This window comes from Lycium barbarum, chromosome 11 (genome assembly GCF_019175385.1).
Source record: "Lycium barbarum isolate Lr01 chromosome 11, ASM1917538v2, whole genome shotgun sequence".
NCBI classification, from domain to species: Eukaryota; Viridiplantae; Streptophyta; class Magnoliopsida; order Solanales; family Solanaceae; genus Lycium; species Lycium barbarum.
The window spans coordinates 123,896,089-123,912,886 of record NC_083347.1 but is presented as its reverse complement, the minus strand read 5'-3'; the positions used below and the strand labels follow the sequence as shown (position 1 = coordinate 123,912,886).

The window sequence follows — 16,798 nt, the reverse complement described above, 5'->3', positions numbered from 1 at the left end:
AGGAAAAAGAGATTCATAATACCTTAAAAGGAGTCACTACAAAAAAAAAAAAAAATTGCGGAGGTTGAAAGTTACAATTCGTGGAGGTTTTAATCTCTAATAGTTATTAGAGGAAGCTAAAATCTCCGTAAATTATAACTTTCAACCTTAGCAAATTATATATATATATTGTTTTTTTGTAGTGAGTTCATCTAGAAGAATTAATTTAATAAGACTGTGACACGATGAAGAAGCAATGAATGATCCTTATCCCTTGTTTTCTCGTCTTCTTTGAAATGGTCCCAAATTATCGGCATACATCATAGGTTACTGAATTTAATTATCAAGTTATTATCCCACTTGCAATTTTTTTTTCAAATTATTTATTCCATATATATGTAGTCACCTACTTCAAAAGTTCTAGTCGCATTTAGAGGCGAAGCTATGATTTTCACTAAAGGAGTTTAAAAATATAAAAGTGTAAGAAATGAGGAAGCCAAGGGGGTTCAACACCTACTATTATACATAAAAAATAATTTTAATCTTGTATGTACATGATAATTTTTCAATGAAGGGTTCAGGTGAACACCCTGGCTACCATTTGACTCCGCCCGTGATCGCATTATGTAACTGAGAAAATGTCAAAAATAGTCCATTGTGTTTGATGGAATAAGGTGAGATATTCAGGATTAAGTTTGAAATTAAATTTATACTCTATTTGGTTGAAGGTATAAATTTATCCCATTATATTTGTAATAAGTCTAAAATAGTCTCGTAAATATTTTACTGGGTGGTAGTTTTCGTCACTTAAGTTTGTCCAAAATGACTACTTTCGATCTACGTCAAATATTTACAAATTTTGATTATTAGATTTCGCAAAATCTAGACTGTTTTTTCTTTTATGACAACTTAAAGAGTGCGATTTTTATTTATTTATTTATTTATTTTTGGTGTCTTGTACAATTTCTGAAATTTGACGTGACTTTCTGATATTTCAACTCAAAATTTATTTTTTCTTATACCTCTCGTTAAATCTAACTCCGAGTTATGAACCTAAAACTTTCCTAAAAATAGAGTTAGACAATCATTTTAAACCTATTTTTAAATCGGTAAATACTTACACCCACAGGGAATTTATATTGATCCAATAAATACCTGACATATGTCTTCACAAATATTGCTATCACTAAATTATAATTAATTAAATACTTCTTATTTTAATTATCACTTAATCGTGATAAATTAATATAAACTACTCTCAAATATATGGCACACTTGGTCTTGCGTAGGGTTGGGCATAAATACTGAAAACAAAAAAATCGAACCGAACCGAACTAGTTTTTGGTGTCCATCGTCAAAAAATCAAAACCGAAATAGCCGAACAGAAGTTTGATAAAACCGAACCGAAAAAATGAACGGGCACCGAAATTTAATACATTACCCAAAAAAATTTAAATAGTCCAGGCCCATTAAGTTTAAAGCAAAAAAAAAAAATCCAATTGTAATAAGTCCTCTTTTGCATTTGTATCCCTAATTTTCCACTTCAATTGAAAAAATCAAATATCCTTAACAAAGAAAGGTAACTAGGATGTCTCTTTAGGATTAATGTATGTCCTTTATGTGTTTTCTTAATTATTCTTACGGTATGTATATAACACCTAGTAATCCTATGTCATGATTATATTTTTATGTTCTTGTGTATCCTGTTTGTTTGATTTTGATTTCAATTTATCAGTTTTATGTTTTATTCCTTTTGAGAATATGAATTAATGTCAATGGAATCGCTTCTAATATTATATTAAAAAATCGAAACTGAATTGAAAAAATCGAAACCGAAAGAACCGAACCGAACTAGTTTGGTTCGGTATTTGGTGTCTACCTTAAAAAAATTGAATCCGAAATAGTCAAACTGAAGTTTGATAAAACCGAAGCGAAAAACCGAACGCCCACCCCTAATCTTGCGTATTGCAAGGTTCAATTGAACGCTATATATTATGTATTTATCTTTTCCGATGTTGTAGCAGCAAAATCAATGGAGATTTCTCCGGTGAAATGTTGGAACGATGGAACGATTGAAAGGTTTGTTGTTGGAATGATGGATAGGTTTAATTGGATGTTTGGGGTTCGTTACAGACTTTCAGATTTTTATATGTAATGGGTATGAATACTAACGTCTTTTCTTATTATTTTCTAGCTTAAAAGAGCAAATATTAAAACCACACATTACGGGGGCAAAAATTAAAGACCAACGCATTTGAAGGGCATTCGCGCGAATTGCCCCTCCAACAATAACATCTACATAAAAGCTCTCAAAAAAGACTAAGTCCTTTTTCCTGGTCATCGCAAGGAGACGCTTGAGTGACTATGCCCACGTCATTTATCATGACTGGACCAGTTGTTGGTAAACGCCAGACACAATTAAATTGATATATTTATGTTTACCGTCCTTTAGAGGCTAGTGTACACTTCCAGTTATGGTTTCAGCCGAATTCAATGAATTTAACCTAAACTTCTTTTCTTACAAAATATGTTAAAATATAGTGCTATATACGAGTAGTTGCTACTATTATTCCCTCCGGATCAAAATGTATATCCACTTAACTATTTACACACTCGTTAAAAAAATATTAATTCTTATGTAAAAATAAATAATTTGATTAAATTACCTCAAATTAATAGATATTAGCATTTGATCACTTAATAAGGGTCATTTTGAAAGAATAAGATTAATTATTTCTTGATTTGGTAAGTAAATATTCTTTTTGATTCGGCACTATTTTAGAACTTAGTAACTTAAAGGGATAGGATTTCGAATTCATGAATTTTAAATTTTGAATTAGGCTTAGTTGTCCTTCTAGTGTTAGAAGAATAGGGCTGTTCAAAACCGAACCGCCACCGATAACCCAACCGTAAAATTGGCTTATTGACTTATTGGTAGTGGGCTATCGAATTAGCGGTTGGGGAATGGATTAAAATTTTGTAGTTAATGGCTTATCGGTGCGGGAGCGGATTACACAATTTTCTTATTGGTCAAACCGTTAACCCGCTAAGAATTTATCATATTTATATTTTTACCCCTAAACATATAAAATATATATTGTAAACCTAAAACACTAAAATCTAAAGCTAAATCACTAAAGTGAAAAGTCTGAACCATTAGTAATTATCTTCGGTAAACTCTTCCATTAACCATAAATTATTATTATTATTATTATTATTATTATTATTATTATTATTATTATTATCATTATTATTTTGTGTTGGAAGTTACTATTGCAATAATTGTGGTTCCAGAGAAAGGTGGTGAAGTGATCACCATCGGAAGGGTTGAGATTAAACTTGTGAATTCTTAACTGTTAAGTCATGCCCTGTGGCTATGGGGCTTAATTGACTTCCTAGTTGTTAAATTATGAATAAAACGTTTGTCTTTCAAGGCAAAAAAAAAAGATAGTAGTTACGTAATTTAACCGATACACCGCCCGATAACCGTCCGATAATTGTTAACCCGATACCGAACCAACCGATATCTTATCGGTTGGCTAGCGGATTAGTACTTTTAAAAGCCGATAACCGTTAAGCCAAACCGTTAAGCGTAGTTATCCGTCCAATCCGCCCGATAAGCAGCCCTATTGAAGAATACCTTCACAACAACACTTGCGTTTAATACTCTCAAAAGGAATAAAACATAAAACATTTAGTTTTATGTTTTATTTCTTTTGAGAATATGAATTAATGTCAATGGAATAACTTCTAATATTATATTAAAAAATCGAATTGAAAAAATCGAAACTGAATTGAAAAAATCGAAACCGAAAGAACCGAACCGAACTAGTTTGGTTCAGTGTTTGGTGTCCACCTTAAAAAAATCGAATCCAAAATAATCAAATCAAAGTTTGATAAAACCGAATCGAAAAACCGAACGGCCACACCTTAATTTTGAGTATTGCAAGGTTCTAAAATCTGCCAGCCAAAGTCAACTGTCATAGCGTCAACTCATTATCACAACTCTACAAAAAGCCGCCATTAATCCAAACAAATGCACACCTTTTTTTTTTCTTTTTGCTTCTTCCAAATGCAACCATGTCTTTTCCTTCTTCTTCACTTCTCTTTCTCCTCTTCTTTTTCTTGAATCCATTAATCACTTCTTCTCAAAAAACAATATCATTTTTCAATTCCAAAAATACCTCTTGGAATCCAAACCAAAACCAAATCCTTATTTCACCCAACTCCACTTTTGCAGCTGGCTTTTACCCAATTTCCAATAACTCCTTCACTTTCTCCATTTGGTACAACAAACTCCCCCAAAACCCCAAAACTATAGTTTGGTCCATTAATTTCCCACTTAATTCCAATTCTACCCTTTTCATTTCTCCCTTAGGTGAACTAAAATTAACCCAAACCCCATCCACGTCAGCTCCAAACTTATGGCCCACAAATACCCAAAAAAACACGTCAGCTATCCTTGTTTTAACAGAATACGGTAACTTAATTTACGGTAACTGGAACAGTTTCTTAAGCCCAACTGATACTTATCTTCCAACCCAAAACATTACTGGAACGAATTTAACGTCGGGTAATACAAGATTCCAATTTAGTGGGGCCAATACGCTTTACTACGACGGAAACAATAGTTATTTCGATTTTCAAAATAATGCCCTTCAGCGTTTAGAAGAAACAGGTATTAATTAGAATTTGATATTTTAATTCATATCTTGTTACGAAATATATGAATAAGTTTTTTAATTTATTGTAAAAGTAGATTTTTTACTATTTATACGCTGGTACAAAATTCCCACCAAAATCATAACTTGGTCCACTAAACCAAATAAGTACCCACTTAATTCCAATTCTACCCTTTTCATTTCTCCCTTAGGTGAACTAAAATCAACACAAACTCCATCCACGTCAGCTCCAAATATATGGTCCACAAATACCCCAAAAAAAACGTCAGCTTTTCTTTTTTTAACGAAAAACGGTAACTTAGTTTACCAAGTTATTATGTGGTTACTTTATTGTCTAATTATTGAAAAAAATTATTCAATTTATGTCTTGATTTTTTAAGGTGATATTTATTATGAGATAAATTTTTTTGGCTAAGGTGACACTTATTATGGGACCGAGAGAGTAGCATTTAATAATAAGGATAAAATATAAAATGATAAATTTTCTGTTAATATTTTAAACTGGACAAGTAAAAATGAACTTATATTTTTAGTACAGTAGACAAGTAAAAGTTCAAGGAGGGAGTATTTGGGAAAATTGCGCTCTATGTCTACTGGGAGAAAAAATTTACACGATTTAGCCCATACGTTGAATTTGTTACGCAATTTAGCCCATATTTGTGTGTAAACATCTTTGATGCATTATTATACACTTTATAAAGGTTGATACATTATGTATAATGCTTTCCGCCCCAGGTATAATGTTGTATAATTTTGTATAAACTGAAAATATGGCTACGTGGCGTAATATTTCATGTTTAATTCTTGTTTAGTTAGGATTTATTGTCAAATTTATATAGGAATAGGTTCTCCAATTGGGAAACTTACATAAATATACCCTTCAGTTATCTAGTTTACGAAACGCGGCCGAAGTATACACTACCTATACACTTCAACTGTATAGGTAGTGTATATTACATGTATATGTATGTGTGTTATATGTATAAGTATGTATAGTATCTGCATATTTAGTATAAACTATGCACTACCTACACACTGTTTACATAATTTGTAAACTAGATGGCCAAATGGTATTTGATTGTAATTTTCTCTTTCCAATTTATAGTAGAAGTAGGTTTCGTATTATTATTATTATTATTATTATTATTATTATTATTATTATTATAAATAGGGGTGTTGCTAGCTATTTTTCTATAGTGGAGATTCTGAATAAATATTTTTCCTTCACAGGTGACGTTATTCAAACTAATGGAAAATTTTACTCATCCGATTTCGGCGAGCCAGGGAAATTAAGAAGGTTGAAGCTGGATAATGATGGGAACTTGAGAGTTTACAGTTTTGATTTCAATTCAAGAAATTGGACTGTTGTTTGGCAAGCCATTTATGAGTTATGTACAATACATGGTACGTGTGGTACAAACTCTATATGCATGTATGATACTTCTACAACTCAAACTTCTTGTGTTTGTCCACCTGGTTTTAGGAAGACAAACAGTAAATCTTGTGAGAGGAAAATTTCGATGACAAAGGCCACCAAGTTTTTACCTCTTGATTTTGTTAGTTTTACTGGTGTGGGTAACCAAACAGACCTTAAAGTTTCGAACTTTTCGAGTTGTGAAAAGAAATGTTCGGATAAGGATAATTGCTTAGGTTTTATGTTCAAGTATGATGGGACTGGCTATTGTGTGCTTGTATTGGAGAAACTGTTGTATGGATATTGGTCACCGGGGACTGAAGTTGTTATGTATTTGAAAGTCGATAATAGAGAGACCGATCTTTCGAATTTTAAAGGCATGACTAGTTTGATGGAAACTTCATGTCCAGTGAAAATTAGTCTTCCATTTCCACCAGAAGAATCTAAGGCAACCACTAGAAATATTGCGATCATTTCGACTATTTTTGCAGCTGAGTTGATTAGTGGAGTTTTCTTCTTTTGGGCATTTCTCAAAAAGTATATTAAGTATAGGGACATGGCTAGGACTTTTGGTCTTGAAGTCATGCCCGCGATTGGACCGAAAAGGTTTAGTTTTTCTGAGATAAAGAATGCAACTAACAATTTCACTGATAAAATTGGGAGGGGTGGATTTGGTGATGTTTACAAAGGAAAGTTGAGTGATGGTCGGGTTGTCGCCGTGAAGTGCTTGAAGAATGTTAAAGGCGGTGATACTGAGTTCTGGGCCGAGGTCACGATCATTGCACGGATGCACCATTTGAATTTGGTGAGGTTATGGGGCTTTTGTGCTGAAAAAGGTAGAAGGATACTTATATATGAGTATGTACCTAATGGTTCATTGGGTGAATTCTTGTTCCAAAAGGCTCCGATCGGGTCACCAGACCAACAGAAACCCATACTTGATTGGAATATCAGGTATATTTTTTTCATTTATTTTAGGCGTTTTTATTTGGAATATCAGTCCAAGCAAGTATATTTTTTTCATTTATTTTAGGTGTTTTTATTTGGAATATCAGGTGTATATATATACATATATTTTTTTTTTAATTTTTTTTTGGAATATCAGGTATAGGATAGCACTTGGCGTGGCACGAGCAATTGCCTATCTACATGAAGAGTGTTTGGAATGGGTATTACATTGTGATATCAAGCCTGAAAATATTCTCTTAGGCGACGATTTTTGCCCAAAGGTGTCTGATTTTGGGCTAGCGAAGCTAAAGAAAAAAGAGGAGATGATGACCATATCAAGATTTCGAGGCACACCAGGATACGTAGCACCGGAATGGACCAAGGCTGACCCAATCACTCCGAAAGCTGATGTGTATAGTTTCGGATTGGTGCTGTTTGAGATAGTTTCAGGTTCAAGGAACTTTGAGCAACATAACTCGAAGGTGGAAAGCGATCAATGGTTTTTCCCTGCTTGGGCATTTGATAAGGTGTTCAAAGAGATGAATGTTGATGATATTTTGGACCCTCGAATCAAACATTCATATGACTCGAGAGCACACTTTGACTTGGTGAACAGGATGGTGAAGACAGCAATGTGGTGCATCCAAGATCGTCCAGATGCACGACCATCAATGGGGAAAGTGGCCAAGATGTTGGAAGGGACAGTTGAGATCATCGAGCCAAAGAAGCCTACCATTTTCTTTTTATCAGAAGAATAATATATAGCTCCAATCCTGTTTATGATTTCCTTAAAATGCTGTCTCGACTAGTTGCAGCGAGCATGTATTCCCTATTACGTGTTGTATATTAATAAAAAAGTAGATGGGAATCAGGATCATGTTGTGTGTTTTGTCTTTTTTTTTTTTTTTTTTTTCAGTCTTGTAATCTTGATTGAGTTGTAATTTTAAAGTATATTTTGATCAATGAAGAAGTACCTGGTTGTTTGGTAAGAAGCACTTGGTTGTTTGGGAAACGAACTTTTTTCTTTCTTCAGTTGGAACGAACTGATTTGGGAAATTCACCCCTCATAAGCCATTATCTTCACGTGGAGAACCTACAACCAAAGTTTACTCAGTTTTTGTGCTTCCTTGTATATCCATAGGTACATCTATTTTTATCAATCATTAATACACAACTTTCTTGAATTTGTTTTTATAATTTAAAGGGTCTTTCATGTTATGAAAATAACTAGTCGTATAGCACGACGAACATGAATTGTAAACTAAACTAGTGAGATTGGAGAAAACTCTCAAACAACAAAGAGAACAATACTCACACCATGTTAAGAGTACAGTTAACAAGTTTTCTCACTAAACGTGTTTCGTCGCCAAAAGAAGGTATTTGCCAATAAAGGAACAACAAGTAATTGCTCTATTGCTCATTCAAGAATTCATGCTTACAAATTTACCAAAGTGTTAGGTTACTATTTTGTGTGCAACAACAAAGGCAACACTTGCACCTCAATAGCAAGTAAGCTGAGGTCAATTATATGAATCATCATTGTTTATAGCTATTTTGTTCGGACTGTTCAAATATATTGTCGCACCATTATCAGATCCTCAAAATATATACTCCCTCTGTTCCAATTTATGTGATACACTTTTCTTTTTAGTATGTCCCAAAAGGAATGATACATTTCTACAATTAGAAATAATATAACTTTGAACTTCCATTTTTATCCTTAATGAAATGATTTACAGTCACACAAATATCTATGACTTGTTTTAGACTACAAGTTTCAAAAGTCTTCATTTCTTTCTTAAACTCCGTATCTAGTCAAACTATATCACATAAATTGAGATGGAGGGAGTGCTACTTTTGCAGGATTTTCTTTTTTACACACACCCGGAGATATTTTTGAAGAGTCGGAGAAACATTGGCGAACATCACTCCATTTAGACTTAGTTACCTCAAATCCAAGCTTAACAAGCTTAATGGGTGATTATACATATATATATATATATATATATATATATATATATATATATATATATATATATATATATATATATATATATATTTAAAAAAAAATCAAAATAACTTTGTACATAATCAAAATAGATATTTGCTATTTTAAAGTGGAGACATTTTCCAACGAATGGTGCATTACTGTATTGTATATCTAGCCGAATTTTACACACGGTCATAACATTATGAATCGGTCAACAAGTGAAATCAACAAGCATGGTAAGAAGAACTTTCATATATGCTAATAATAAAATATAGTATATGGTAATAGTTTAAAGTTTCTTATTGATTTATGCTAAGGAAATCTTTGACTGATTGTTAATGTCTATCCAAAACATATCACTTTTGAAATGATTGTAACTGCCCCTTTTGTCTTTTTTTTTTTTTTTTAGCAATCCTCCCAAACATTTCTTATGTACAAATAAATATACAGTAGATAAAATATTGCAGTAGCAATTTTGTTACAAAAATTGCGATGCTTAAAACTTGTAAATGCATGAATATGATGAAATTAATTAATATATGCCCCTTCTACTTCCTTGAATTACGATGGATTTTTTATTTCTACTCCTCAAAAATATTTACAAAAAAAAATAACAAAACATCAATCAAGAACCGACATTTTAAAGAGTTTACACAATCACGGTAGGGGAGTTAATAAATAGTTACACAATTAGGTTACCTAAAGCTAAAAGGTACTAATTGCATGTAACTCTATGTAATAGCATTGGCCGGAAACCTCTAGTAAAGAACAAGCAGCTTGTTATAACATGTTAAATTGCACTCATAATTAATGGTGGATGAATATCCAAATTTTTTGGAAAACCAAAGATTAATTAGGAACCTAATTAAATATGAGCCCGTTTGGATTGGCTTATAAGTTAGCTTATAAGCTGTTTTCAGCTTTTTTGAGTGTTTGGCTAGCCAGCTTAAAGTCATTTTGTGCTTAAAATAAGCTCAAAAAAATAATTGGGCCCATTTGACCTAGCTTATCTAAAGCAGCTTATAAGCTGAAAACAGCTTATAAGCCAAAAAAAATAAGTTAGACTACCCAACTTATTTTTTTTAGCTTATAAGCTGCAAACAGCTTATAGGCATAAGCCCATCCAAACAGGCTCATAGTCAGTAGTTAAATCGAAAAGTAAGCAAGAAATCAACTATAATCTGACACTATAAAAGGCATTGACTTTATTACATTAATTTATTTCCAGCAAAAAAACAAAAACTAGAGAGTCAGAGACAAAGAATAGAGTATTAATCTGCTCTAGAATTCTTTGTCTCTTCTCTTCTATGTAATATTTTGGGCTGGTTTATGTAAAAAGATTGTATATATAGGGAAGTGCAGAAACTAATCAAAACAAGAGTGTAAAATACTATACATTAGAATTATCTTTTGAAATTTTTTGCAATTTTGGAGATTTTAGAAAAAAAAACAAAAACAAAAATGACGAGTGCTCAGACGAATAATTCTAAAATCACAATTTATGTGCTCTCTTGTTGGATTTTTGCTGCCTTTGGTGGCCTCATGTTTGGTTATGATATTGGTATTTCAGGTATTTTTTTTTTCTTGTTCTATTTGTTTGAGTTTTTTATACTTGAACATTTCTTATGTTGTCAGTATAAAAAAAAACAAGAGAATTACTTATTCGTAGTTACTCTATTGCTAAATAAGTTTTTTTTAGTGATCACTTCAAACTAAGTAAGATTAACGATGATTTTTTATTGAAATAACAGGCTTTCATAAAAATTCTTGTGGAATCGAGAATGAGGCTTTAGTTCTGTATATGTCAGATCATGAACTAGTAACTTCTTTTACTTTCCAAAATAAAAAATCCCAGTTCCGTTGAAAATTCCATTTTTAGAATAGTTACGGAACCTCCATGAATAGGCCCAAACCTTATTCCATGGTGTTTACATGAGGTTTCTCTTTAAGAAAGTTCTTAGAGGGCTTAGTTGATCCATGATTTATGTTCCATCGGGATATAATTTGTCCATTGTTAATTTCCTAGTGAAAATTCTGATTCTGCCACTGTTTGTTGCTACGCGTATTAATTCGTCGCTAAATAGGATTAGCAGTTTTTTTTGTTCTTTGGCAATGAAATATGTACGTAACTATAACGGTAGCTCCGCCTCTGTTAATTTGAGTTTGCTATAGGAATTCATAAACTTCAAATCTTAGATCTGCCTTTAGGATTAGCGACAAAATTTATAAGTTGCTAACTCCTATTTTTGTCAACTGCATTCTTACATCAAGAAGTGCAAAAGATTAAATTTTTTATGTTAATTTTTGTTTTGTGTCGGGTTTTATTTGTTTTAATCAGGAGGAGTTTCTAGAATGGATGATCCTTTGATGAAATTTTTCCCACATGTGTATGAAAGAAAGCTACATGCCAAAGAGAATAACTATTGCAAATATGATGATCAACTTCTCCAACTCTTTACTTCATCCTTGTACTTGTCGGCTCTTATCGCGAGCTTTTTCGCTTCAAAGGCCGCCACTAAATTAGGGAGAAGACCTACCATTGAAATGGTTGTAACTCTTACATTATCTTTCGTTCAATTCCAAATTTTGTGAATTGGATTAATTCAGTCTAAGTTGTTGTTGTTTTTTTTTTTTTTTTTTTGGTGGAATATTTACAGACTGTTCCACCTTTTCTAACTGAAGTAGCACCAATCCAACATAGAGGAGCTGTGAATATTCTCTTCTAACTCTTTGCGACAATAGGGATATTCATTGCAAATCTTGTCAACTATGGAACTTCAATGATGCATCCACATGGTTGGAGAATGTCACTCGGCTTTGCAGCAGAGCCTGCAGTAGTTCTGCTTATTGGTTGCTTTGTGATCACTGACACCCCCACGAGTCTGATTGAGCGCGGCAAGGATGAACAAGGCAAGGCTGCGCTCAAGAAGATTAGGGGTGTTAGTGACGTTGAGGTTGAGCACCAAGAAATCATGGTGGCGTGTGAACAAGCCAAGCAAGTTAAGCATCCGTTCAGGAACTTAGCAAAGGCTGCTAGCATTCCACCACTTGTGATTGCTATCTTGTTGCAGATTTTCCAGCAATTTACTGGAATCAACGCCATTATGTTTTACGCGCCTGTCCTGTTCCAAACTATGGGTTTCAAGACCGATGGCTCGCTTCTATCCTCTGTCATTACTGGACTTGTTAATGTTGGCAACACATTTGTTTCCATCTACCTTATTGACAAGGTTGGAAGGAGAAAATTGCTCCTCCAAGCGTGTTGCCAAATGTTAATTTCTCAGGTACAATATAATGTTCATCTACAAAACTATGCATGATTCATCTAACTGTCATTACTACGTAAAGGCCAAATTTTACTTATATTAAATCTTGAACTCCCTTGCCCAAAGTTCGTGGTTTTGTCTCACAAGAGGATTCAACAAATGCTAAAACGTCACTACTAGGAGTCGAACGCATGATCAAAAACATTTTTTTGAACCCCCTTTGACAAACGGATTTCAATTGGCCAACCTTGGACCGATGTGGCGCCTCCACAGTCTGTTATATCAAAATTGAGAAGCTTTTTTTTTTTTTTTTGGTCCTTTTCTGATGGCGCCTCGGTTTTAATGTTGCAGCTGGCAATTGGAGCTATTTTGGTATCAAATCTGAAGGAGACCAGAACGTTGGACAGGAAACTGGCAGCAATAGTGGTGTTTCTCGTGTGTACTGTTACGCGGCGCCTTCCTGAGACTTCTTGGAAGGGCGACGTAAGGCTAAGCAACCGAAGATTCCAAAGTTGCTATCCGCCAACCGGGGTCCCCTCCGCACGCTAGACGAGACTGTCACTGCCGTGCGGGAAAACCAATGTCAGGAACAATTGAGAGAACAGAAAAGTGAATTGAGAATGAGAAAGAAAGAGAGCTTGTTTGCATTAATGAAAATTGATTACAATGAGAGCAAGCGGTGTCGAGGGGGAGAGACACCAGTACAGAGAATTGATTGCTTGCTTGAAAGTTTTGATTGTTTGATCCCCCCTAATAATGCTTAAAAAATAAAAACCCAAGTCATAGAGCTAGACATGGTTTTGCTAGAGAAACACAACCAAAATTACATAAAGTAAACTACTCTATAATTACAACAAAAGAGACCTAACTAGAGCAGGTCCATGTGCACCCTCGGTCGGGGCACTGTCATGCGCGCAAGGCACGGTGCGCGCGCGCACTGGGGCGCGGGCGCTAGGTGCTGGGCGCTGGCACTGTAGCTGGGCTGCACTGACATTGGGCGCTGGGCACGCGTTGGGGCACGGCCAGCACAGGGGCGCGCGCACTGGAAATTGATGGGGCGACATAGGCAGAAGCAACCTTGTCACTTGGGGCGTCCGAGACCACGGGGCCGTCCATGGCGCTAGGCGCTGAGAGGCTTGCCATGGCGCCATGGGGCGCGCCCAAGGGGTCATGGGGCATGGCTGGAAAGCCGCCCATGACATTCTCCCCCACCTGAGTTGGCGACGTCCTCGGCGCCTTGTTTGCAAGATAGTCATCGATCAGGTGCTTGTAGGCTTTGAGGCTGGTGCCTCTCTCCCATGTATTCTCTTCGGCATCACATCCCAACCATTTCACCAGGAACTCTTGGTGATCTTTTCTTGAGGCATGTATGACTCGATCGTTGAGGATGGCTTCTACTATCTTTTTTTCGGTTGCTTGTGGGCCTCGGATACTGGGTATTGTGAGCTGGCTGCGTGAAGGATCTTCTTTGTCTTCTCGAAAAGGCTTTAGAAGACTGACATGAAACACAGGATGAATCTTCCACCAAGCTGGGGTATCCACCCGGTATGCTACCTTCCCAATGCGCCTCTCAATGGACAGAGGGCCAATGTATTTTTGCAACAGGCGGGGGTCATGGACCCCTGCAAATAGGTATCTCTTTGGGATCTTCACCATCACCTTGTCCCCAACCTGATATTCCACAAAGCGGCGATTTTGATCTGCATGCCTCTTCATCCGCTTTTGTGCCTTCACTAGATAGCTCCGCACTATCTCTAAATTCTGCTTCCATTCTTTCGAGAAGCTAGCTGCTCGTGGAGATTTGGCCATGTTTGGGGCATTCACAGTGTGTGGGAGTAGCGGTTGCTGCCCGGTAACAATTTCAAAAGCGCTCCTGTTTGTGCTAGAGCTCTTTTGTGAGTTGAAACACAGTTGGGCCGCATCCAATAGCTTCACCCAATTCTTCTGCGAGCCGGTAACAAAGTGCCGCAAGTATTCCTCCAACATGCCATTGAACCGCTCCGTCTGGCCATCGGATTGTGGGTGAAAACTTGAGCTGTGACTCAATTTAGACCCCAAGCACTTAAAGAGCTGGGTCCAAAAGTTGCTAGTGAAGCGAGAGTCACGATCGCTAACAATATCCTTGGGCAGACCCCAATATTTGACAACATGGGTGAAGAAGAGTCGAGCTGTCTCCTCTGCTGATATATACTTGGGTGCTGAAATGAAAGTAGCATATTTGGAAAACCGATCAACCACGACCAAGATAGTCGTGAGATCTCCAACCTTGGGCAAGCCGGTGATGAAATCCAATGAGACGCTTTCCCAAGGCCTCTTTGGGACAGGTAATGGCTCCAACAGGCCCGCTTGCGTCAAGCGATCGGACTTGTCTTTCTGGCATACTAGGCAAGTCTTCACATACTGAGCGACATCATCTGCCATCTGGGGCCAATAATATGCACGGCGTAGCAGTGCCATGGTACGCTCTTCTCCCGGGTGGCCTGCCCATAGAGTATCGTGACATTCCATTAGGAGAGTTCTCCGCAAATCTCCTCCTTTAGGAACATAAAGGCGGTTTCCTTTTGCCTTCAAGAACCCGTCCTCCATGTAGAACTGGCGAGTTTTCCCTTGACCTGCTAGGTCGACCAAGTACTGTGCCGAAGGGTCTTTGCTGAGAAGATCCTGGATTTGATCTTTTATGGTGGTAGCTACTTCGCTCCCCCTGAGGGTGGCGAGCAAGCATACCGATGCTAGATCGGCCCTTCGGCTAAGTGCATCCGCAACATGGTTGGTCTTCCCACTTCGGTATTCCAGATTGAAGTGAAATTCCGCTAGGAGTTCCTGCCATCTGGCCTGGCGGCCATTTAGACTTGGCTGGGTCATGAAGTGACTGACAGCCGTGTTATCCGTCTTCACCACAAATGGGGATCCCAGAAGATAGTGCCTCCAAAGGCGCAAGCAGTGGACAACAGCCAATAATTCTTTCTCGTGAGCCGCATAGCGCCGTTCTGCATCCTTCAACTTTCTACTCTCGTAGGCCACCGGGTGCCCCTCTTGTAGCAAGACTCCGCCCAAGGCGTAGTCGGAGGCATCCGTTTCCACCTCGAAAGGTTTGGTCAAATCAGGCAAGGCCAAGACAGGGCTACTAGACATAGCCGCTTTTAGTGAATTGAAAGCGTCTGCTCTCTTTGGCGACCAATCCCAAGGTGTGATCTTCTTGAGTAGTTCCGTCAGTGGTAATGCAATGAGGGAGTAGTCCTTGACGAACCGCCGATAAAAGTTGCATAGGCCAAGGAAAGCCCTCACGGCATGGATATCCTTGGGTGGTGGCCAATCTGTGATAGCCCTGATCTTTTGTTGGTCCATCTTGATGCGACCTTCTTCAACAACATGCCCGAGGAAGTCAATCTGTTTTTGGGCAAAAGAGCATTTGGACAGCTTTACGTACAATTCATGCTCTCGCAACCGAGTTAGGACTTTCCTCAGGTGCTCCAGGTGTTCGCCTAACGTTTTGCTGTACACCACAATGTCGTCCAGGTATACTACCACAAATTCGTCAATGTATTCTCGAAAGACCTGGTTCATTAGGGTGCAAAACGTGGCCGGAGCATTGGTCAAGCCGAACGGCATGACCAGGAAGTCGAACGAGCCATATCTGGTTACACATGTCGTCTTGGACTCGTCTCCTTCAGCAATGCGGACTTGCCAATAACCTGTCTTCAGGTCTACTTTGGTGAACACTGTGGCTCCGCCCAGTCTATCAAACAAGTCCGCCATTAGTGGTATGGGATACTTGTTCTTCACGGTGATCTTGTTGAGAGCTCGATAGTCAACACAGAGCCTTAGGGTACCGTCATGTTTCTTTTGGAATAGTACAGGTGACCCATAAGGTGATTTGGAGGGAACGATGATCCCCGTGTCCAGCATCTCCGTCAATTGTCTCCGAAGCTCGGTGAGTTCGGGTTGTGACATTCTGTAGGGTGCGCGGGCAGGTGGCTTCGCGCCAGGCACCAATTCAATTTCATGATCGACCGTCCGCCTAGGCGGGAGTCGCTTCGGCATGTCTTGTGGCATGACATCCTCAAACTCCTTCATGAGCTCCTTCACAGGCGTTGGAATGGGGCCTGAAGAAGACTCAATCTCTTCATTGCAAAGGGTAGCCAGGAACGTGGGTTCTTGTCGATGGACCCCCTTCTTCAGTTGCAATGCAGAGATATTTCCTGATGCCATCTTTATGGTTGTGCACGGGACAATGCAAGGTTTGGCCCCGTTTGCTCCCATCATCAGAAGCATGTCCGCATAGGGTATGGGAATGATGTTAGTTTGCCTCATGAATTCCAACCCCACTATCAAGTCGAAATCGTCAATGATCACAACCCGCAAGTCGAACTTGCCTTCATAAGGACCCATCTTTACCGGCACTCCTTTGGCTATTCCGCCCACCAATTGGGGTGGCGAGTTGATAGCTTTGACACGACCCTTACCCTTTCCAACAACTAGACCAAGGCGTTCCACTTCTGTGGTGGCCAAGTAGTTGTGC

General features: G+C 37.5%; 2 protein-coding genes across 2 annotated transcripts; both read left to right on the top strand.

Moving 5' to 3' along the window:
• The first annotated feature begins 4,019 nt into the window (after positions 1–4,019).
• On the top strand, positions 4,020–8,015 carry LOC132617218 (G-type lectin S-receptor-like serine/threonine-protein kinase At1g34300). Its single transcript, XM_060332177.1, has 3 exons — positions 4,020–4,657; positions 5,892–7,029; positions 7,181–8,015. Exons 1-3 carry the CDS (start codon positions 4,060–4,062, stop codon positions 7,779–7,781), a joined length of 2,337 nt encoding a protein of 778 aa, XP_060188160.1. The 5' UTR covers positions 4,020–4,059; the 3' UTR covers positions 7,782–8,015.
• A 2,459-nt stretch (positions 8,016–10,474) lies between these two features.
• Positions 10,475–12,333, top strand: LOC132620277 (sugar transport protein 8-like). Its single transcript, XM_060334950.1, has 3 exons — positions 10,475–10,583; positions 11,352–11,563; positions 12,085–12,333. The coding sequence occupies exons 1-3, from the start codon at positions 10,475–10,477 to the stop codon at positions 12,331–12,333; spliced, it is 570 nt and encodes a 189-aa protein (XP_060190933.1).
• The last annotated feature ends 4,465 nt before the right edge of the window (positions 12,334–16,798 follow it).